At 40.3% G+C, this 20,106-nt stretch overlaps 1 protein-coding gene across 1 annotated transcript in view; it reads right to left on the bottom strand.

Moving 5' to 3' along the window:
• The window catches only part of CSMD1 (CUB and Sushi multiple domains 1), a 1,254,382-nt gene that overhangs the window by 370,764 nt on the left and 863,512 nt on the right, over window positions 1–20,106 (bottom strand). The window contains exon 6 of the mRNA XM_069485062.1: window positions 17,511–17,623. Within this exon, the coding sequence (XP_069341163.1) occupies window positions 17,511–17,623 (113 nt within the window). The remainder of the gene's footprint in view (window positions 1–17,510; window positions 17,624–20,106) is intronic.

Raw genomic sequence — 20,106 nt, forward strand, 5'->3', positions numbered from 1 at the left:
ATCTAGCTCCAAACGTTTCCATCATTCCAAAGCAAAGCCTTTTACCCATTAACTTGTTTCTCCACATCCCCACCTCCACCCCAGCTCCTGGCAGCCGTACATTTGCATTCTGCCCTTACGGATTTCTCTAAATAAATGGAGTGTTCCTGAATGCCTCCCTGGAAGGAGGAGAGGGAGGAACAGTCAGTCTCAGTGGAAATACGGTCTAACGTAGGGAGAAGTGTCGGTGTCTTGGCGAGAGTGTGGCATTCGCCACCCGCTGTGTTAATCGTGACCACCAGGTGTGGTCTCTTCAGAGGAAACAGAGGCCTGCCCTGCTGCAGGTGGGCAACTCGGGGCCAAACATCCAACCCAGCGCAGCCAACAGGGCTGAGTTGATTTGATTTCAGCTCTTGAGAATTTAAAATAAGATTGTGAAAGTGATATGGACTTTAGGAACAAAGGCTGAAGCTGAAAAGACACAGGGAAACAAGTTAGGAATCTGACTCTGTACCATGAAGCCAGCAAACACCGAGGAAGCGGAAGTTAGGAATGGGTAGACGTTACGAAGCACAAAGTTTACATGTGCAGGGTAGAGAGGCTGGGTCAGATGATCGCTAATAAAGACATTCATCATCGTAGCACGTATGGAGTGTTCGTGTTTTAGATGTGCAGCTTTTCATATATCTCTCACTACCTGTGGGTAAGTTTCCATCACTATTCCTGCTTTGTAACTGGGGAAACTAAGGCTTAGAGCAGTTGATTAGTTTGCCCTGAGTGAACCAGTTGAGATTTGAAACCAGACAACTAGTTCTAAACCCTGCCCTCTTCATGAACTCAGCAGGTATCTAAAGAGCAGCGCATGAGGTGGGCAGAACGCACAGTCCTGAAATGTGTTTTGGACAAACTGTGCCAGTTCACACGGAACCCTCTCATCTTTGAAGGTTGTTGAACGAGTTTCCATTTCTGTGACCAAAGAGCTTAATGGAAATGGACCCTGCCTGGGAAAGGAGGCCTCAGAGGAGGGAGCTCCTAGCGGAAGCCCCAGGCAAGCCTCCAATCCGGGTCACTTGTGGTGGTCGCCTTGGGAACAGGGAGTCTCCGGGAAGAGACTGACTCCGTCAATTTAGCAGTGGTGCCTGGGGCCGCCTCCCAGGGAAGATACTTGATAGGAAGCTGCACTATTTAGGAAAGCTTCAAATTTTTCTGCTACACATAATCTCGAACAAGCCATTTAACCTTTGTGGAGCCCAGTCTCACCAAAACACGCCGACCAGGCTGAATTGCCGAGGACTTTTTCCAGCTGCACCTTTTCATGAGATTAATAATGGAACAAGTCGCACTAGAAGGAGTCATTCGTCTGGAATAGTGATTCAGCTACAAAAACAAGGAGAACCATAAACCCGATAGTGACAGATAGAAAATATTTACTGAAAATCTGTTTAACTTCTTGGTAAAAACACTGGCTGTAGGCTTGGGCAGCCCACCGGGAAACGGGGTTCGGCAACCCTCACCTTCAAGACCTTTTTGTTTGTTTGCCTGTTGGAACAGAATCCGACCCTAAATTGATTTTTTAAAAAGACAGAAAGAAGAAAAAGAAATGACAAAAAATATTCCAGGTGAACTGAGCCTTTAAGAATGAAGCCCGTTAAGCCCAGTGCTTAACTATCTTGATGAAAAGTCTGAGTCCCAATGACTGTAAGAAATGTAAACTGTTCTGTGACATCTGGCCTCATCTCAGGTGTTCGCTGATAAAGTGATTCAAAATTATTTTGAAATTTGTGTTAAAACTGAGAAATTTATAATAGAGTCTATAAATTGTTTACAATCTGGTTCCAATGATAGAAAACCTTAATAATATATTTTTGATTAAGTGTATGTGTACAGCAGTTCCCCCTCATCCAAGGTTTTTGCTTTGTTGCTCACAGTCAACTGTGGACTGAAAATATTAAATGGTAAATTCCAGAAATAAACAATTCTTAGGTTTTAAACTGCATGTCGTTCTGGGTAGCAATGGTGACACCTCACACCATCCCACTTTGTCCCACCCAGGTCCTGAATCATCCCTTTGTCCAGCTATCTGTGCTGTCTACACTGCCTGCCCGTGAGTCACTTGTAGCCACCTCAGTGCTTGTGCACAAGTCACCCTTGTGTTACTTAGTAATGGCCCCAGGGCGCCAGAGGAGTGATGCTGGCACATTGTCACAATGTTCTATTACGCTATTAGTTATTGCTGCTCATCTCTTTCTGTGCCTAATTTTTTAAATTAAATTTTATCATTGGTTATGTACGTATAGGAAAAAACATAATGTGTATAAGAACAGTATGATCTGCAGTTTCAGGCTTCTACTGGGGGTCTCGGAAAGATTCCCCCAAGGAAAAGGGGGGACTTCCGTGGGAGTGTGGGCATAACAGCGAATCAACACAGAAACGCCGGCAAGATGTTTAAAAATAAGAAGAGTCTTAAAAGTGAACTTGTTATCATTGAGTTCCAACGTACTAAATTAATATTTAATAAAGATATTTAATTATTCAAGGTTATTACCGTTACTAATATACCAGTTAAAGCACTTAATTGACGGATGTCACGAAGGCTGCATTTCGGGCTCAGAAGCAGAACTTTCAGCTTCACGTCAGCAGGTACCTATTTACCTTCTAATCCCTCCCTGGCGTCCGCACGCGGCGTCTCCGCGTCTTGTTCCCTGACATTCAGCAGATTGATGATGACTATTTGACAACAGGATAAAAGAACGGATTTGCCTCTGACTAGAAACATTCCTAATGCCGCTCAGTTTAAAATGTAGACACACTAATGCTGCTTTGGTGATCGGATCTCTCTGCTCTTTACAGTGGGTGGGGGCGTGAGCACAGACATCCGTCGGCGGTTGCTCCTGTGAAAACTTCTCCAGCAGCTGAGGCTGAAATAGTGGTGACACCACAGTGAACAATTCACCTTTCTGGTTACAGGCGTAACTCTTCCATCGCTCTACCTGAGCCTCCAGAGTAGCCTGTCTTCTCGTTCTAAGAACCACAGTAGCTCCCTAGTAGTGTGGGACACGGGGAGTGAGGAGGAAATTATGTTTTTACACTTAGAATATGTGATATGAGCGTGAGCGAGAGGAAATTATCCAGCGACTGTGGCCGGGTGGAAACACCGTACGCTTGCAAAATGGCCCTCATCAGCAAATAGCGTGTCCTTCAGTTGACATGTTCACAAATCACATGTCTTTTGAGTAGGGCACATGTTAATTGGCATATTAGCCTTGGCTCCTCAATGGTGGTTACTGTTTCCCTGATTTTGGATACTGAGGGATATTACTCACTAAATATCCCCCATTGGGCTTACACATCAGAATTATTTGGCAAGTTTAAAAAAATAGAGATTCTGTTAATATTGATGTAGAATCTCTAATCTTAGGATTGGAGAAACTGTATAATTTACAAGGGTTCTAGGTGATTCTAGAATGTATCTAGATACACAGATATCGTGCAAAATGCTTTTACAAGTCTCTCTGTGTCAATGTTTCTGTTTATGTGTGTAATAGCTACTGATTTTGTCCAACTCTATAGTAAAAACCAAGTTCTACATTAAAAAAATTTTTTTAATTTGTTAGAACAGCTTGCTTCAGCTCTGACTTGGGCACTTATTTACCTCTCTCCACAGGTGAGTTTTAACCTCTTAGTGCCTGCTCTGCTTGGCTGCGGAAGGGGTTACCTCGAGGACAGACCTGTTGTCAGGATTAAAGACGTGCAGAAACACATCCTGAGCAAGGACCAGCCCACCATCAGCCTTCACAGCATTACAGATAATATGTAAGATCGTCGCCAGCCTTGCCAACTATATTTCCTAACACTATTCATTTTGAAAATATGTACTGATTGCCTCATTTATGCCTGACTTTGTTCTAAATACTGACGATATAGCTGTAAATAAAACAGACAAAAATCTATGCCCTCCTACAGCTCTCCTTCTGGGTGAAAAAAACAATAGATAGGTAAATTGAATTCGTTAAGAGACATGGTTTTCAGTGGGAATAAGCACTTGGGGGAAAAAATGAGGGAAGAGAAATACAAAGAGCCATGCTGAAGTGGGTGTGAATCGGACCAGTAACACACACAGCATTTCAAGGACCACCGTATGCAGTTTACATGTATTAAATTGCTAATATGCATAACACCCTCTAATGTCATCGCATCTATTCATAAAAACATACGGTGATTATGGGTTTCACTGACTGCATCATAGTCTGTGCGTATTGATGCAACTTGCCTTTCACGCAATGTTCTGGGAAAACAAGGGCACAACCCATCATTCCCCAATGGAAAAGTAAATGTTTTCTTCAAACAACAGACTATTACCCAGTAGTTGAAAGTAGTGAGGTACACACACTGCTCCTTCTGAAGGTCTGAACAGAATTTCACTTCCACGGAACCTGTCTACCTCCTTCCCAACCTCGCTCCCGGCCCCTGGAGCCCGTGAGTGTCCCTCTTGCCCCGAGGTCTCCTGCTTCTGCAGAAGGGACTGTGGGTGGGGACACAGTCTGCCCCCACTGCCTGGCTGCGGAGTCACTTCTACCACTCGTCAGCCCTGTGACTCTGCCTTCCTGCCTAACCTGAAAAGTGGCAATAACATAAATAGGCTGTTTTGTGAGGCAGCTGGGACGTGACATATGTCCGTATAAATGGATGCGAACAGCACCTGGCACATAGCAAGTTTTCTGTGAGACCTATTAGGATGCTCTGCACTCTGGGTAAGGCGTCTCCTCCACTCCACAGCTGTGGACACTTTTTCCTGGATTTGGTGCACAGAAGAAGAAGACATACGTCTTTCTACAATTAAGTAAACATCAGCCTCATTCTATATATGTATGATTTTGTATTTTGAGCCTAATGTTTAATGCAGAGAATCTCTGTTCACATAATACATTGTATAAATTGGAATTAGTGGCTTCTAGTAGCATAAGAAAACCAAATATCATACTTAAACATTATCTTGTCAATTTTAATAAAGTGTTGCTTGATGACTCTTTAAAGCTATATCTAAAAAAAAAACAAAAAAGAAGAAGACATTCAACACTTGACTATGGTTAAAGGATTAGGTGTGATGGTAATCTGCTTTGAATGAATTTGACAGTCAGTGTTTATTTATATAAAATAATTATGTAGCTACAATAGTCACATATTTATATATACAGATACACACACACATATATATATGTCTTAAATTACATGGAAACAGGGACTATTGCTTTAATAAAAATTGCATTTTCACCCTTACCACAAGTAATGGCTATCTCAAGAAATAGTCATTGATTTTTTTGCTCTCTACAGACAAGCTGATTAGTAGCAATGACCTATACGTTTACCTTGGTAATGTAAACTGGTGTGACTCCTTTTGGGAGGAAGAGATAGCTGACCACAAACTTGATTTTCCTAATGTGACCTTCTTTGCTAAATCACATTGCTCATCGTGGATTTGTTTGCTGTTGTTGTTTAATTTCTAGAATCCATTTAGTAACAAAGGGAAGTTGAAATTATTTTAGAATTAAAGAGTCAAACAAAAATAAAATGTTCAATGTCATCATTTTGTTTTGTCTGTTGCTAAACTCCTCTATTGATTATAACATTTTTTACTTACACTGTTACTGGTTTCTGTTTATCCATCTCCTTGCATAGAGTAGTGTATTTCCTCTTATGGCAACAATAAATGCTGCTAAGAGAAAACACCCTCTCAGTTACTAAGCTTTTCTTAAGCTACTTAGGATGCCCCAACAAGCTGTACTGCCCAGGAAAATCGATATCAATTTCTTCTTTTCAGGTCTCTGACTTCCAAATTTAGGCAGTGATGTTTAATTAAAGATTCTCTGACAGCATTCATTTTTAGCTCCTATGTTTACATGAGATGATCTGAAATCAGAGGAGAAAAACAAAAATAGCCAAGATGGTAATATTTAAAACTACCAAAATGTAATCCATTTAATGTTAAGTTAGTCTTTACTTAACCTTTGCAAAGTTAGAATTTCCTTAAAATCTGGCTTGCTTTTTAACACTAAAGGCAGATGACTGTCAAGGGAAATTTTTATAAGCAACAACTAAATTACCTGTAAGAGATTGCAGAAGAACTCAGTGACAAACTAATGAAGTGGAAATGAACCATGTCTCCCTTCCTGGTGCTTATAACTTTCAAACACTAAAGTAAATGATTGCTATAGTCTCTTTTCATCACCCTTATTTGGACTCTAACACACACCTTTACTTACTAAATACACTTAGTAGATATGTGCAAGAAAACATATGCCTTTTGGCAGTCATGGTAGCTTATACCTGCAATCCCAGAACTTTGGGAGACTGAGCTGGGAAGTTTGCTTGAGGCCAGGAGTTCAAGACCAGCCTAGGCAACATGGTGAAACCCCTGTCTCTACCAAAAAAAAAAAAAAAAAAAAAAAAAGAAAAAGAAAGAAAGAAAGACAGACTTTTGTTCTATAAGTTTAATAAAGAAAGAAAGAAATTAGGTGAAGTTGTGGATTTTATGCTACTTAAAAAACAAGAGAGCTCCAACAGAAAAAATGAATACCACATTGACAGAGGAGAACAGTCTCAGGTGTCTGTATGCATATTTTGCATATTTCCACACATCTTATAATGCACAAACACATTGGGGCCTAGACAATAATTATAATTGTGCATACTTTTCATAAAATACACATGGTAGCTATTGCAAATTTTATTGTTTTCTATCTTGGGTAGAAATTTACCTGCATCTAATACTTGCAGTGAATACATTATTGAAGTTTGAGTTTTGATCATGATGATCAGAAATGCAAGTATTGGTCCCTCTGTCAAAGAAAAACCTGTCAGAGCTGTGTTTTCCAGTCATGGAACATGGCAATGCCCCTTCCAGGTGACACTGGTCACTACCAGAGAGACCTAAGAGAAGAGCAACCTTAGATAGGGCTTGGATCCTGGCCAGGACTTACTGCTGAGTTCAAAGGAGAACATAGAAAACATCACAGGGTGATCATCAACCCTAATTCCAAAGATGAGCTCAGAGTGGCGTAAGGCAATACCATGTTTGTGAAAGGGGTGTATCATGCAGATATGATCATATGCAAGATGCCATTTTTATCTTTTTAAAAATAAGTATCAATAAATGTTGCTTATCCCTTGAAATTTTACCAGTTAATATTTTATGTTCTAAAAATGCTGAAATAAAAAAATTTAAAAAATGTAAAATAATAGAATTAAAACAATAAATAAATAAATAAATAAAAATCTAAAAGGCCTTGAAATCTTCCCTGTCCTGGCTAATGGGCACATGAGTCATAGACACAAAGGCACATTGACACTTCATGATTTCCGTAGAGATGTTTTATTGCACTGTAATTATGTCTTTCCTTCTTTGTTATTTGTTTTTGTTTTATACATTTCACCTAACATAGGTGCAATTTCAGAATGGTAGGACTTTACTGTGTAAGTTTAAAAAATATTTGTACTTAAAGTATCTGAAGCACACTGGATCCAGAAGGGATCCAACTCCCCCTGGCTCACACTTTATGCCCAGGCATTCTGGTCTCATCTTTCAGAACTTCTGATGAAGCTGCGGTGTGTCTTTAGAAAGAATGTCAAATTATGGTTAGATATGAGCTCTAGTGTTCTGCAGCACTGTAGGGTGACTATAGTTAACAATAATTTATTATATCTTTTCACTAGCCAGAAGAAAGAATTTTGACTATTCCTGACACAAATAAATGATAAATCCTTGAGGTGACAGATTTCCCAATTACCATGATTTGATACAATGTACATTGTATCAAATATGCAATGTGCATACACATTGTATCACACATACAATGCATATACATTGTATCACATAGACATCATGTATCTACATTGTATCATGTAGATGTGTGTATACATTGTATCACATAGACATGTACATTGTATCACATAGACAATGTGTACATACATTGTATCGCATAGACAATGTATATATACATTGCAACACGTAGACAATGTGCATATGCATTGTATCACATATATATCACAATATCACTATATATCCCACAAATGTGTACAATTATGTGTCAATTAAAAAAAAAGTCATGCTGATTCAATCTGTGCATGCTCAACTTTCTACCAACACTTGAAGACTTTCAAAAAGATCTGTTTGCTGAACATTTACAGCCCACATTTAAATCTATTAACGTTTAAATTCCTATATTGTAAGATTGTACCAGATGATGTGATATTTATTTTATTTATATTACTTTCATGTTTAACCCAAATTATAACTCCCCCAAAGCCTCAGGATTTTCCTTTTGCCCTTTCACTTTCCTCCAAACGCCTTGTTCTTTGTCTCAGAAAAAGCACGTGGCAGAAGGATGAAGAAGGTTCTAGGATCCGCACAGGGTGGGGCTGGGGATAGAAGGCAGGAAGGGACAGGGAGTGACAAAGAGAGGGTCTTATCATCTAGGAAAAGAGAAATGTCTAAAGTCACATCAGTGAGTACAGCTCTGTATCAAACCTAAGACATCCCTGACTGTAAGATGCAGCTTTGTTTTATGTATCACAAAGAAAGAACAAAGACCAAATGCTGCCAAATACATGATCTTTCTTTTGGAGACATCAAAATGTAAAAACATGTGCGTCTTGAGTTCAATGTAATAAAGTGTTAAGGCTCAACTACCGATATAAGGGGGAAAAAGGCCTTGGGTTTATTACATAGAAATATTTTCACTGAGGTTATTTGAAATGCGATTTATTATATATGTGTTTTCCCAGAGCTATTTTTTAAGCTAATCTTTTTTTTTTTTTTTTTTGAGCATGGCTTTGCAAATAAAGTTTCTGTTTGTCATTTATAAAACATGACTCAATTTCTATAGGAACAAAGAAAGGCAATATCAATCCTTTACAATAGCTAGAAAAAGTGAGATGTTCTCTCTAAAAGTGAGAACATTCAATGAGTTTTATTTATTTATTTTTGTAACTGTCAATACCTATTATTTAAGCTGTTAACTAGTCCAATAGCAAAAAGGACTTCATCTACTTATTATTGGTATACCTGTTGCTAAGAAAATTATGTGAACATGCAAAACTGTAGGCTTCCTGCCTAGAACTAATCAGATTAAAATTAGCTAGTGAAATCAACCCTAAAGAGTAATCCCTAAAGAATCATCTGTTACAACTTTATTTCACAAGAAATGACTTTGAAAATAAGATTTCCTGGGTAAAGGAAATTGCAAATCTCATAAAGGTTTTGAATAAGGGATATTGAAAGGACTCCAAATGTGGTAATGAGTATTATAAGTATTAAACTATTGATCCACACTCGTCAAGACAATAGCAACAGATTTTATAACGAGCTGAGATCAATGGATAGCATGTAAAAGAATTTCAATTTTGTTAGTAAAAATAATGCAGTCATTTTGCATTAGGAGCAATTCAGAAAGTATGTAAGTTGAAGAATCTCAGAAGCAAATAATGCTGATTGCAGTCTTCATGCAATAATGGCATTTATCTCTAAAAATGGCATGGCAATTAATGTGGAGACTCTATTATAATTCAGTATACCTGTAATTAAAATTTTGGGGGTCTCTTCTGGATGTCGCTGAATGAATCAATGAAATACAAAGGAATTTGTGAAAAACAGAACCACTTACAACATGCAGAGTGGAAAACACAACACAGGTATTCATTTTATAGAATTTAAGTTTTATGTTATTTTGCTTCTCTGCAGTAACCGCTTTTTCAAAAGCTATAAATTGCTACTTCAATTATTTCAGTACAGTGCTTTCTTCACATCCAGGTTGTAAGAATGTTTGTCAATTAAGAAAATTGTAATCCAAGTGTAATTTCCAGAAAACATTTACACAGGAAGTTTTTTTTTTTTTTAATATATACAATTTTTATTTGTCAAGAAAAAATAATTTTCTTTTTTTTTTTTATTTCAGCTCATTATGGGGGTACAAAAGTTCAGGTTATATAGGAAGGTTTTTTTTTAAAGTTATAATCATAAGAAAAATTATAACTACAATATTGACTACAGGTGATGAAGAACTAATGTGGGGGAGGTATATGCTGATTTAGTTTCCTTCACCCTACGGTCATGGTCTGAAGGAAATCTATTCCTACACAGCCTTTTTTAATCACCACTATGAGTCATAAAAGTTGGTTACATTTAAATTATTCTACTTTTGTATAAAAAAGGGCATAAAGATTAAAGTTTTAAAATACTGATTTTGAATTACCCTGGATATTGCAGCCTTCTGTACAGCTGCGGACAGTTTCTTAATTTAGAGTAGCAGCAGGTATGTGAGTGGCAACTGGTTGTATGAATGTCCCTCAGAGATGCCTCTTGGTCACTGTCCTAGACACTGAAGACACAACACTGAAGACGACGTTCTCACGATCTGCTGAGAGTCCCGCCGGCCTCTCAGGAGCTCACACCTGGTTTCAATCAGGGTATCAAGAGCCGGTCCAAGGTGATATTGTGAATTAAAGAAAGTTTAGTCTGTATTTCTTCATTCTTTTCTCTCACGGCAGAATTCTTTCTCTTTTCACTAACTGGGAAATTTAATATAATCCCTTTTCTTTGTTTGCTTTCAAGAAAGGAGCTGAGAAAGTCATTCAGCATGAAAAATAAGTAGTAATAAAGCTTATAGTACTACCTCTTGTAGAGACTTTGCTCTATAAATCAAAATGCTAACCCAGAGGACAGAGTCCTTAGTGTGGGAATTTGAGACGTGAGCAGCAGGTAGGGGAGGCGACTGGAGGGACACGGTGGGATTCTGCCTGACTCCCCAGACATCCTTGCTTGTGGTCCGGTGAAGAGGAACCCTCTGTCCCCTGGGAAGCTGAAATGGTCTACAGCGGTGCTGTCCAACAGAAATGAAATGAAAGCCATGAATGCAATCTAAAATTTTCTAGTAGCCACTTTAAAAAAGTAAAAAAAAAAAAAGTCAAATTAATTTTAATAATGTGCTTCTCCTTCCCCCTGCAGATGGTATTCACTGGCGAACTATTTTGCCTCTGAGTATTTTACCCCAAAGTGACGTCTGCTACTTCTGAGAACTCCTGCAGAAGCCGCCTGTTTTTCTATACCAGCCATTTGCCTATTGACAGGTTTTGCCCTTTATTGCTGGTTATTCTTTAAGTCTGTGCTCTGCAATGTTGTGTCAACCAGCCACACGTCACAACAGCCCTCACGTGTGGCTGGTTCCAACGGAGATGCCACAAGTGCAAAACAGACCAGATTTCATAGGGTGAAACAAATGACTAAAGATATTACATGTTGAAATAGTAGTATCTTGGATACATTGGGCTCCACAAAGTACATTACTCACCAATGGCAAAAGTTCAGCTTCCTTATCACGCTCCTCACATTCTGGCCCAAATGCACTTCTCCATAATTATCATCTGAAAATGTCAAATCTAATTCCACATCTTCCGAGCGCTCTTGATTTTTCTTTCTTTTAGACTCACAACTCGCCTGTTGAGGCTTGAATTCTCCGCCTTCCTTCCCAGCCTCACGCCCCCTCAGCACATCCTGCCCACTCCCCACCCCGTCCACTCCCAGCTCTGCTCAGCGCAAGTCCTGTCCGTCTTTCTAGGTCTCTGCCTGTCTGTCCCTGTGGGTCACACTTCTGTCAAGGGCGCCTCTTCTAACGATGAGACCGCCGGGGCACGGGCCACACAAACAGCCAGATCACAAACCCAGGCCACCCTCAGAACACGCGCTCACCAGACTTTGCCCACTGGTCCCCATACCCCTGTGTGGCAGCTGTGAGGAGCTCAGTCTTACAGATGGACAGTCAGACATGCAAGGAAGCTGAGAGCCGTGCTCAGGGTCACAGAGGGCTTCAGCTCCAGATGCCAAATGTCCCTTCACTCTGCCACGTCACCATTTTAATGAACGCAGAGCAGTACATCCTTCTCATGTGGTTTTAACTTGCTAAGGCACCGAAACGTCTAACAGGCATCCAATAAACACAAAGTGAATGCTGCCTCTTTGCAGATCCCTCTGCTCAATTCTGAAAACAACAAAGAACTTGCTTTTGCTCTTAAGAAAAGATGATTTATTGTCCACACATATAATTGCATTGCCTGGAACTGTGTGCTATTAACATAGCGTAAGGAAAGAATAAGTATCATAGGGGATTGATGAATGAGTGGGTTGATACCGACTTGGAGGATGGGGGAGAGTTTCTTCAAAACCGAATTGAAAGGAGCAGGGAGCAGGACACAGCAGGGCTGGGGGGTGACGGAGGCAGGGGGATGATGTGTCGAAGCCACAGTGAGTGCCCTGTGGCAGGTGATGTTAGGAAAAGTGGTCACGGTTCTCTTATGTGAATGAGTTTATATTCATTAAAAAACATTTTCCTCATAGAGGTTTAGCGGTTTTAAGAATGACTTAGAAGTTCAAGGTTACATTTCACCAGTTGATTTTGAGGGACAAAATACTGCACCTGTGCACACCCACCTAGCTGCTCCTCTCAGAAGGAGGGAAGGGTGACGTCGGCACCGCCACAGAAGCAGGCAGGAGCCCAGCGGGAGGGTCTCTGCTCGTTCTGCGGAGCAATGTCTGTGGGGCCTTGGGAAGAAAATGAGTACTGGATTTCCTCCATTCCTTCAACAGATATTAGTTGAGCACGTTCTCGGTACTAGACAATGGCTCACGCTATTTCTCAGAGTGTGTGTTCTAAAAGGAGAGACAGACACGGGCATGGCACGAGAACCAGGGTCTGTCACCGCCTTAGGCAGAGCCCTGGAACCTGCAGCTCAGGGGGCAGAAAACGTGAGCACTGGAGAGTGGGGGATGGGTACGTTTTATTCAGATTAGAATTAATCTGGGAACTCGAAGCTTTCAATTACTGAAAATACCTTTTTAATAACATGAAAGTCTTCATTTTGTATACAGGTCTTCGTTTCAAATGAAAAGGAAAATCGATAGCTATACAGAATTGTAACCTAAAGAGCAAGCTCATTATTTGTGTCAACACGATCTTCATAGCCACGGTCAGGTTTTCCCTTGACTGATGAGCTGGAGGGTTCCCCATATAAATTGGAATTTTATTACAAACGCTTTCTTTCAAAATGATTTATCAGCTTTAAAAATCAATGTGAATTTCATTTTGTGAAAAATTTTAATTTTATAAATAGCCAGGTAAACGCATGTAAGACAGGAGCTCAACATCTGTACAGCTATTTAGTAGTGAAGAGGTCCTCGTGGTTCAAGATTAATATATTTTTTAAAAATTCATCTTGTCGACATTGAAAACGTCTAGATGATGGATTATACTAACAAGTTGCTTATTTAATTATAATTAATGATGGAGGCCACACATAAAGCATGGGCTCAATTTTCAGCTGATTTAAAGAAATAATGCGTCCTACATAAATCTCTCATTCAACGAGAGCCCAATGTATGCAGAGGGGATTGCAAATACATCAAGTGAGCTTTTTAAAACTGCATTTGCCACTTCGTTTGCTCGCAATGCTATTTTAGAAGTGAATGTATTTCAGGAGTAGCAACTACAGAGCAGTTTTGCTTGTCAATCAGCCTCACCACTGCTTTTGGCAGGACGTGATTACATGCTTGAAGAGGTGAAAGGCAAAGAAGAAAGTGTCAGACTCAGGGAATAAAGAATTTGGAGATGAAAGTTAAAAACAGAAAGAAAGAGAAGAAAGAATATTGTATGGTGGTGGTGGTTTATTTGACCAAGAAAAGAACGAAGTTAAAAGTAATATATTCTTTGTTTTTTTTTTAAAAAAAAGTTATAAAATTCTATCTGTGCATCACACTCTTGGATCACAAAGCAGTTTCTCATAGAGAAATGCCACCAGAGGGCTGCGCGGGCAGCTTGCGGACCACCGACGGTCCCTGCAGGGATTCCAAATAGCTTGCTGCCATATTTAGCCCAGATAATATGGATCGGATTTTTATGTTCTTAAGGGTGACCATAAGTGATGAAAGTGACTACAATAATGTCAAAAAGGTACAAAAATGTATGTTGAACACCAAAATATATGTCCTTTTTTTAAAGTTCCCCTTCTCCACCAAACAAACAAACAAACAAAAAAGACAAGTTCTTTGACAGGAATATTTGCAAAGATAGGAAAACAGTATTTAGTCAACACTATGTAAGGTTTTGCTAGTGTGATTAATATTATTGTTGTCTTACTGGTTTTCTAGAATATCAGTCAACTACGTTTTCCTCTTTGCAGTTGTGTTGGCAAGAACAACAGTGGGTTTCTCCCCATCAGTGCGTTTGGGTTTCCTGGTATTCAGTTTAGACACAGAAAGAAGGGGAGATTGAAATGAAGAACAGGTTTTCCCTCTATTATAGACGGTCCCGCAGTTGCCCTCAGAGTGGATAACCGTGAGGCCTCAACCTGCAGAGTCGGGACAGCATCACGCGGAGAGGAGGTCACCTGGACGGCTGGCAGGGACTCTGAAAGGGCCCACTTGTCCTAAGCTAACGCCCTGGCTCCTGCTTTCGTGCACTCCTGGGTATGTTCTAGAAGCAGCAGCAGTGACCACCCTGTAGCTTCCACTCACTGGGGACAGTTCTACCCTCTGGAACTAGATACGTAAGTGTAATGTTCTTCTGCATAACTTGTATTGGGCTCCTTCTAAGCTGCTTCATGTCCTTTGAATGTTTCTTGTCATCCTCCTGGTTACTCTGTGTTTGGTCAATGTCCTCAAAAGGGTGACATCCAGTACTGAACCCCACCTTCCAGAGACGGTTGGCCTAGCTGTGGTCTTAGGCACGACACCCCCTGTTAAATGAGGCCTCTGTTATAGCTAAACCAAGGCAGGCTGGGCGCCGGGGCTCATGCCTGTAATCCTAGCACTTTGGGAGGCCCAGTTGGGAGGATGGCTTGAGGCCAGGAATTTGAGACCATCCTGAGCAATATAGTAAGACCCCAACTCTACAAAAATAGCAAAAAATAGCTGGGCATGGTGGCACGCACCTGTAGTCCCAGCTACTCAGAGACTGGGGCAGGAGCGTCACTGAGCCCAGGAGTTTGAGGTTGCAGTGAGCTGTGATGAACCACCGCACTCCAGCCGGGGTGATGGTGAGGCAGGTTCAGCACACCACGTTGTCTGGGAGCTGAACTTCAAAGTCAGCGTGAAATGGTTTTCTAACACATTACTGTTAAGCCTGGTTACTGTTTCTAATATATTATTGTTGGGCCCTGTGTATATTTTTGTACCTTTTTACGTTTTTTGACTTAGGAGTAAACTTTTCTACTCATGTCTCCTTTTATATATATAATTAAATTCGGTGTATACTTTATACATAAATAAGTATATGTGTACCTTATATATTTTAATAATGTAATTTATATTATTTAATTATATAATGTAAATATACACTTTATCTATAATGCTTTAATTCATTACATATTTGCATATATATTTACTTTTAAAATCAATGACTGCTACATCTCAGCTATTGCAATTTTCTGCCAACCAGTATGGTTTTTATAGCAACCAGCTTGGAGAATCCTCACGTTTGATATTCCATTTCTAATCTTTCTTCTAAGCACACATACAAGTGAGGAATGCACTTGGTCAGATTTGAGCAATGACACTTAGGAATTTTTCTTTTGTTCAATGCCCGTCAATTAATGAAGCCTCTTGGAGAAGATCAATCAATACTTCAGACACAACTCTATAAATCGACCTAACTAACTACATGGCCAGTCCGTTGACATTCTAAATATTGACTTGCGGTTACTTTAAATCGGGGTCGGATACGGCCATAGAATGTGGATTAGGGCAGAGACACCTCAGGTAGAACTTCCCACCAGCCTGCGTGGGGTATTCCTCCCTCTCCCCTGCCCTGTCCCAGTGTGACCCCCGCCCCACCACCACCTGTCCTTCCCACATGTATTCTACTGCAACCACTGTTAGAGGGCAGGGCCTCGGGAGATAAAGGCAGACAAAGGCAGGAACGTAAAAGGAAAAGATCAACCTGGCCTTGGTCACAGGGGAAGTGACAACGTGTTATTTTCATTCCTACAAAACTTCAGGACTGCGTATTTGCAACCGAAGGGGATCAAGGTAAGAACTCTCTGGAAACATCAGAAGACACAGTGGGATGGACGATGCTCCCGGCGAGGTATAAAACACACTTCGGTAAAACGAATTTGCCCCTGGATCCTAAGTCAGGCGAGTTCTGTGTGAGCTCACGTTCCCCAGGGACGGGGGAGCCACAGTGTGTGCTGCTCAGCAACATGGGGACTTCGTTCCCTGCCAGTTACTCTCACTCTCCTACTGCTTGTCCAAAAGGAAACAATAAAAGCATTATAGATCTTACAATGTGTCAGATAAGAGATATTCAGACTAGTTTGTTGAAAAATTGCTAGAATCTCTCTCAGGAGTTATGACGAGTTTTCTTTGCATTCTGCCTTTTGTGGGGAGTTATGTACAAACTCTAAACATTCTGGACCTGCCAGTTTTTGGAGCACAGGGGTTGTTAAAATTCCCTTGTTCGGGGTCCACTGCACGGCTCAGCATCCCGACCGGCATATGGCCAAGTGTTCAGGGAAAGCGGCCTTGACTGAACCACCATTCTCTTGGTCACGATTTGGGGAAAGCTTGAGAAGTTCTCTTGGGAAAGTATATTATTTTTGAGTGTAGACATACTATTTTTATTTGCAAATTCAAGTGCAATGCTTTCTGCTTCATTCATAAGGATTCCACTGCTATCTTAGTGAGGATTATTCATTACCAGAAACATACAGGGCATGTTGCAATACTATTCATGCACGAACACTAGAAATGCCACACAAAGAGACAGTTTCAGAATCAAACTACATGCTAATGACTACAGATTTTTCCATTTAGCCCAGCTACAGAAAATGTAGCATATTTCTTTTAAGGTTCATTACGTGTGAATTACTAAGTCAGGTGGTTGGGTTTGTGTGTCTATAACCACACAAAGAGACAGTTTCAGAATCAAACTACATGCTAATGACTACAGATTTTTCCATTTAGCCCAGCTACAGAAAATGTAGCATATTTCTTTTAAGGTTCATTACGTGTGAATTACTAAGTCAGGTGGTTGGGTTTGTGTGTCTATATAGTATGAAGATGCATTAGGACTAAACGTGATATTGCAATATTTTTGTGCATTTTCACACAACCTGTCTGCTTTACAATTCTTACTTAGCATGTGAGTAAAGGCAATAACCAGCCCACTGTGCAGATTTACAGGTTGGGTGTATGGTAATTAAAATTAATGCTAATAAATATTATACTTATTGATTAAAACTTAGAAACCCTTCCAGCCAAAGAAGAAACTCTACATGTACTACATACTGTGACAGTAATAAAGCTGTACTAATAAGTTTCCAGTTGTTACCTGTATAAGTTAACTGTTCATAAGAGAGATAGGAAGCATCTTCTAGCTTATTTATATCTCTTATTGCATTGTCAGCAAGATCTTAAACTTTCAGGGTTAGAAAACACCGGAATATCTTCTGCTATTTTTTTTTTTTCCTATAAGATAACACTTTCTTACCTTGAAACTGAGCGTTGAACCCTTTGCGTCGGTGGTTGCTGTCGGAGGTGAAGTGGAGGCGTAGCCAGTTCTTGCTGCTAATGACAGGGGAGGGGAGGTTCATGCCCGTCAGCCTGCAGAAGAGAAAGAGGAAAAAAAAATCTCCCTTGTAAACCGACAGAGCAAATGTCCTGCATCAAACCTGCTTGAAAACAGGATTACTAACATTCTTCATTTGGAGACGCTTAAGACAGAGGCCATTCCTTGGTCTTTAAACCTTAACAGGATTCAGATCATTTTATCTTTGCCCAAATATAAATGCCCTCTTCCCCGATGGCATCAAGGCTTTCAAAGACATGTGGCATTTCGACCTCTCTCTATGGAAGATGGATATGTGAGACGATACTCTTTGGCTCTCTCAGTCCTTCTCATCAGGACTTCAATCAAAATGAGTCATAACAAGAGAAAGAAATAGGCAGACGATGAAACTCTGCCTCTCTCTATTTGAACACTTAGCGATTCCGTTTAGTCTTCAGCAGACTCAACCGAGCTGTCTGTCATGCGGGGCAGCCACATTCCCAGGGACCCGTCTGCGGGATTCACAACCTGGCCCTTTCCGACCAAGGCGAGGAAGGTGGGCATTGACGAGATTGATGACAGGAACTGAGGAAGAGAGTTGAAATGGAATAAAACTATGTTGCACAAAAGGAGGACATTCGTCTTTTTAAAAATAAGATACAGTCAATTTCTGGTTAAGCTGTTTAAGATATCTAGCTCACTTTCCAGCCTGTGGTTTAGTTGTCAGAAACAATCACGCATTTTACTTCCTTCTATTGAAAACGTGCGATTGCTTGGGAGTAAAAGCCTTCTCAGATAATAAAGCTCCTGCCCGTTAGAGGTACCAGGGATACATTTAGTTTTGGCCAGTGGTGTGAGCATCATCGGATTTGGACGCTGCAGACCCAGGACTGTGTGTTGGCTCTGCCTGGCACTGGCTGAGGTCCCACAGCTGGGTCATGTTTTATGAACCTCAGTTTCCCAATCTGTTAACTGGACATGAAAACACCTACATCAAGAATCGAAAGAGATGAGACAGATGCATGTAAATGAACCTGAAGCACATTCTTCGTGAGACTTACATGTGGTCACGCGGTGCATACTTATTTTGCATCTTAGTTACGAAATCTGTTTTCAAAGTAATGGGTATTAGTGTAATACCCATTACACTATGGGTTTAACCAACTCGCTCTTAGCAGAACCCGAGGAACCGTGGCGATCTTGGTGGGCTGCCTGGTCAAGCTGGAAGTCTTATTTCTATGCAGAAAGAAGGTTTGCTGGGAACGCGTCACCTGCACAGAGCATTTCGCTATTTATTCCGTTACCCGGAGGAAGCAGCATCGCAGGGAACAGGGCGTCGGGCTTTCTAACTTCAGGGTGCCCCACTCCAACTGCCAGGCTTACAAAGGCTCAGTATCCATTTAAAGTTAAAAGCCAAACCTTGACTGTAACCAATTGCAACAGTGTTTATGCCACTGTTTGAAATAATCTTCTGTAAGAGGAAATGCGCTGCTCAGACTTGCCTATGTGCTTAGATTTGCGTAGTACTGACTGGTGACGGCTGGATAAGGCTGACTCCAAGACACATTGAATCACCTTTATTCTTTTCTGGTGAGATTATCTTACAAATTCTATAGGTCACATGCCTCTTTGCCTAATACTTAGAACGTCCAAAGTACAAACTGTGTAAAAAGTATAAAGGAAAAGTCAATTCAAGATTCAAAAACCCACAGTCTATGCAGCTCGTCTCTGTGTATGTACTCAAGGAACTTTTTATAAATCAAATCAAAGTTTATTATTTTGTTGCTTTAAAAATATATATTTTCTCAATTAGATTATTTTGGAATGGTTCTGATCTCAAAAATTAGGTGGAATTGCATTTTAGTTGCATTCCAACATTAATAATGATCATAAACTAATTCACTCTCCACCCCCACCTAAACCCAAATTCCTCTTCACCCTCATCTGTGTTTCCAAATACCTACCCACAACAATGCCAGTTTTGTGTTAGTCAGTGAACTTGTTCTGTGAGGGACTAGGTAGTAAATAATTCAGGCTTTATGGATCCTATGGTCTCTGTTGCAACTGTTCGACTTTGCCATTGCAGTTCGCAAGTGGCTGCAGAATGGGTGTGGTCGTGTTCTAATAACACTTCACTGTGGACACTGAAATTTGAATTTTATCTTATTTTTTTGTTTCACAACATATTTATCTTTTTTGGTGCTTTTTCAAACACTTAAAAATGTACAAGCCATTCTTAGCTTACAGGCCAGGTTTTGCCTGTGGACAGCAGTTTGCAGACCCCTGTTCTAGTACATGTATGAGGCAATTTATAAAAATACTGAGCAGGAAGATAATTACATGATGTGTATCAATCCAGTGTAACTAAAGTTTCAAAACATGCATAACATCTGCACAGATTCCTTTTACACAGAATCAAGGGTGAAGACTTTGTAACAATTACATAATTCATTCTCCATGGTGAAGCCAAGCCGTGCAAATGAGTCACACTCCAAAGTGGATTTATGTGCAGGAAGTTTTTGATTTGGCCTTGGGAGCT

Source organism: Eulemur rufifrons, chromosome 12 (genome assembly GCF_041146395.1).
Source record: "Eulemur rufifrons isolate Redbay chromosome 12, OSU_ERuf_1, whole genome shotgun sequence".
NCBI lineage: Eukaryota > Metazoa > Chordata > Mammalia > Primates > Lemuridae > Eulemur > Eulemur rufifrons.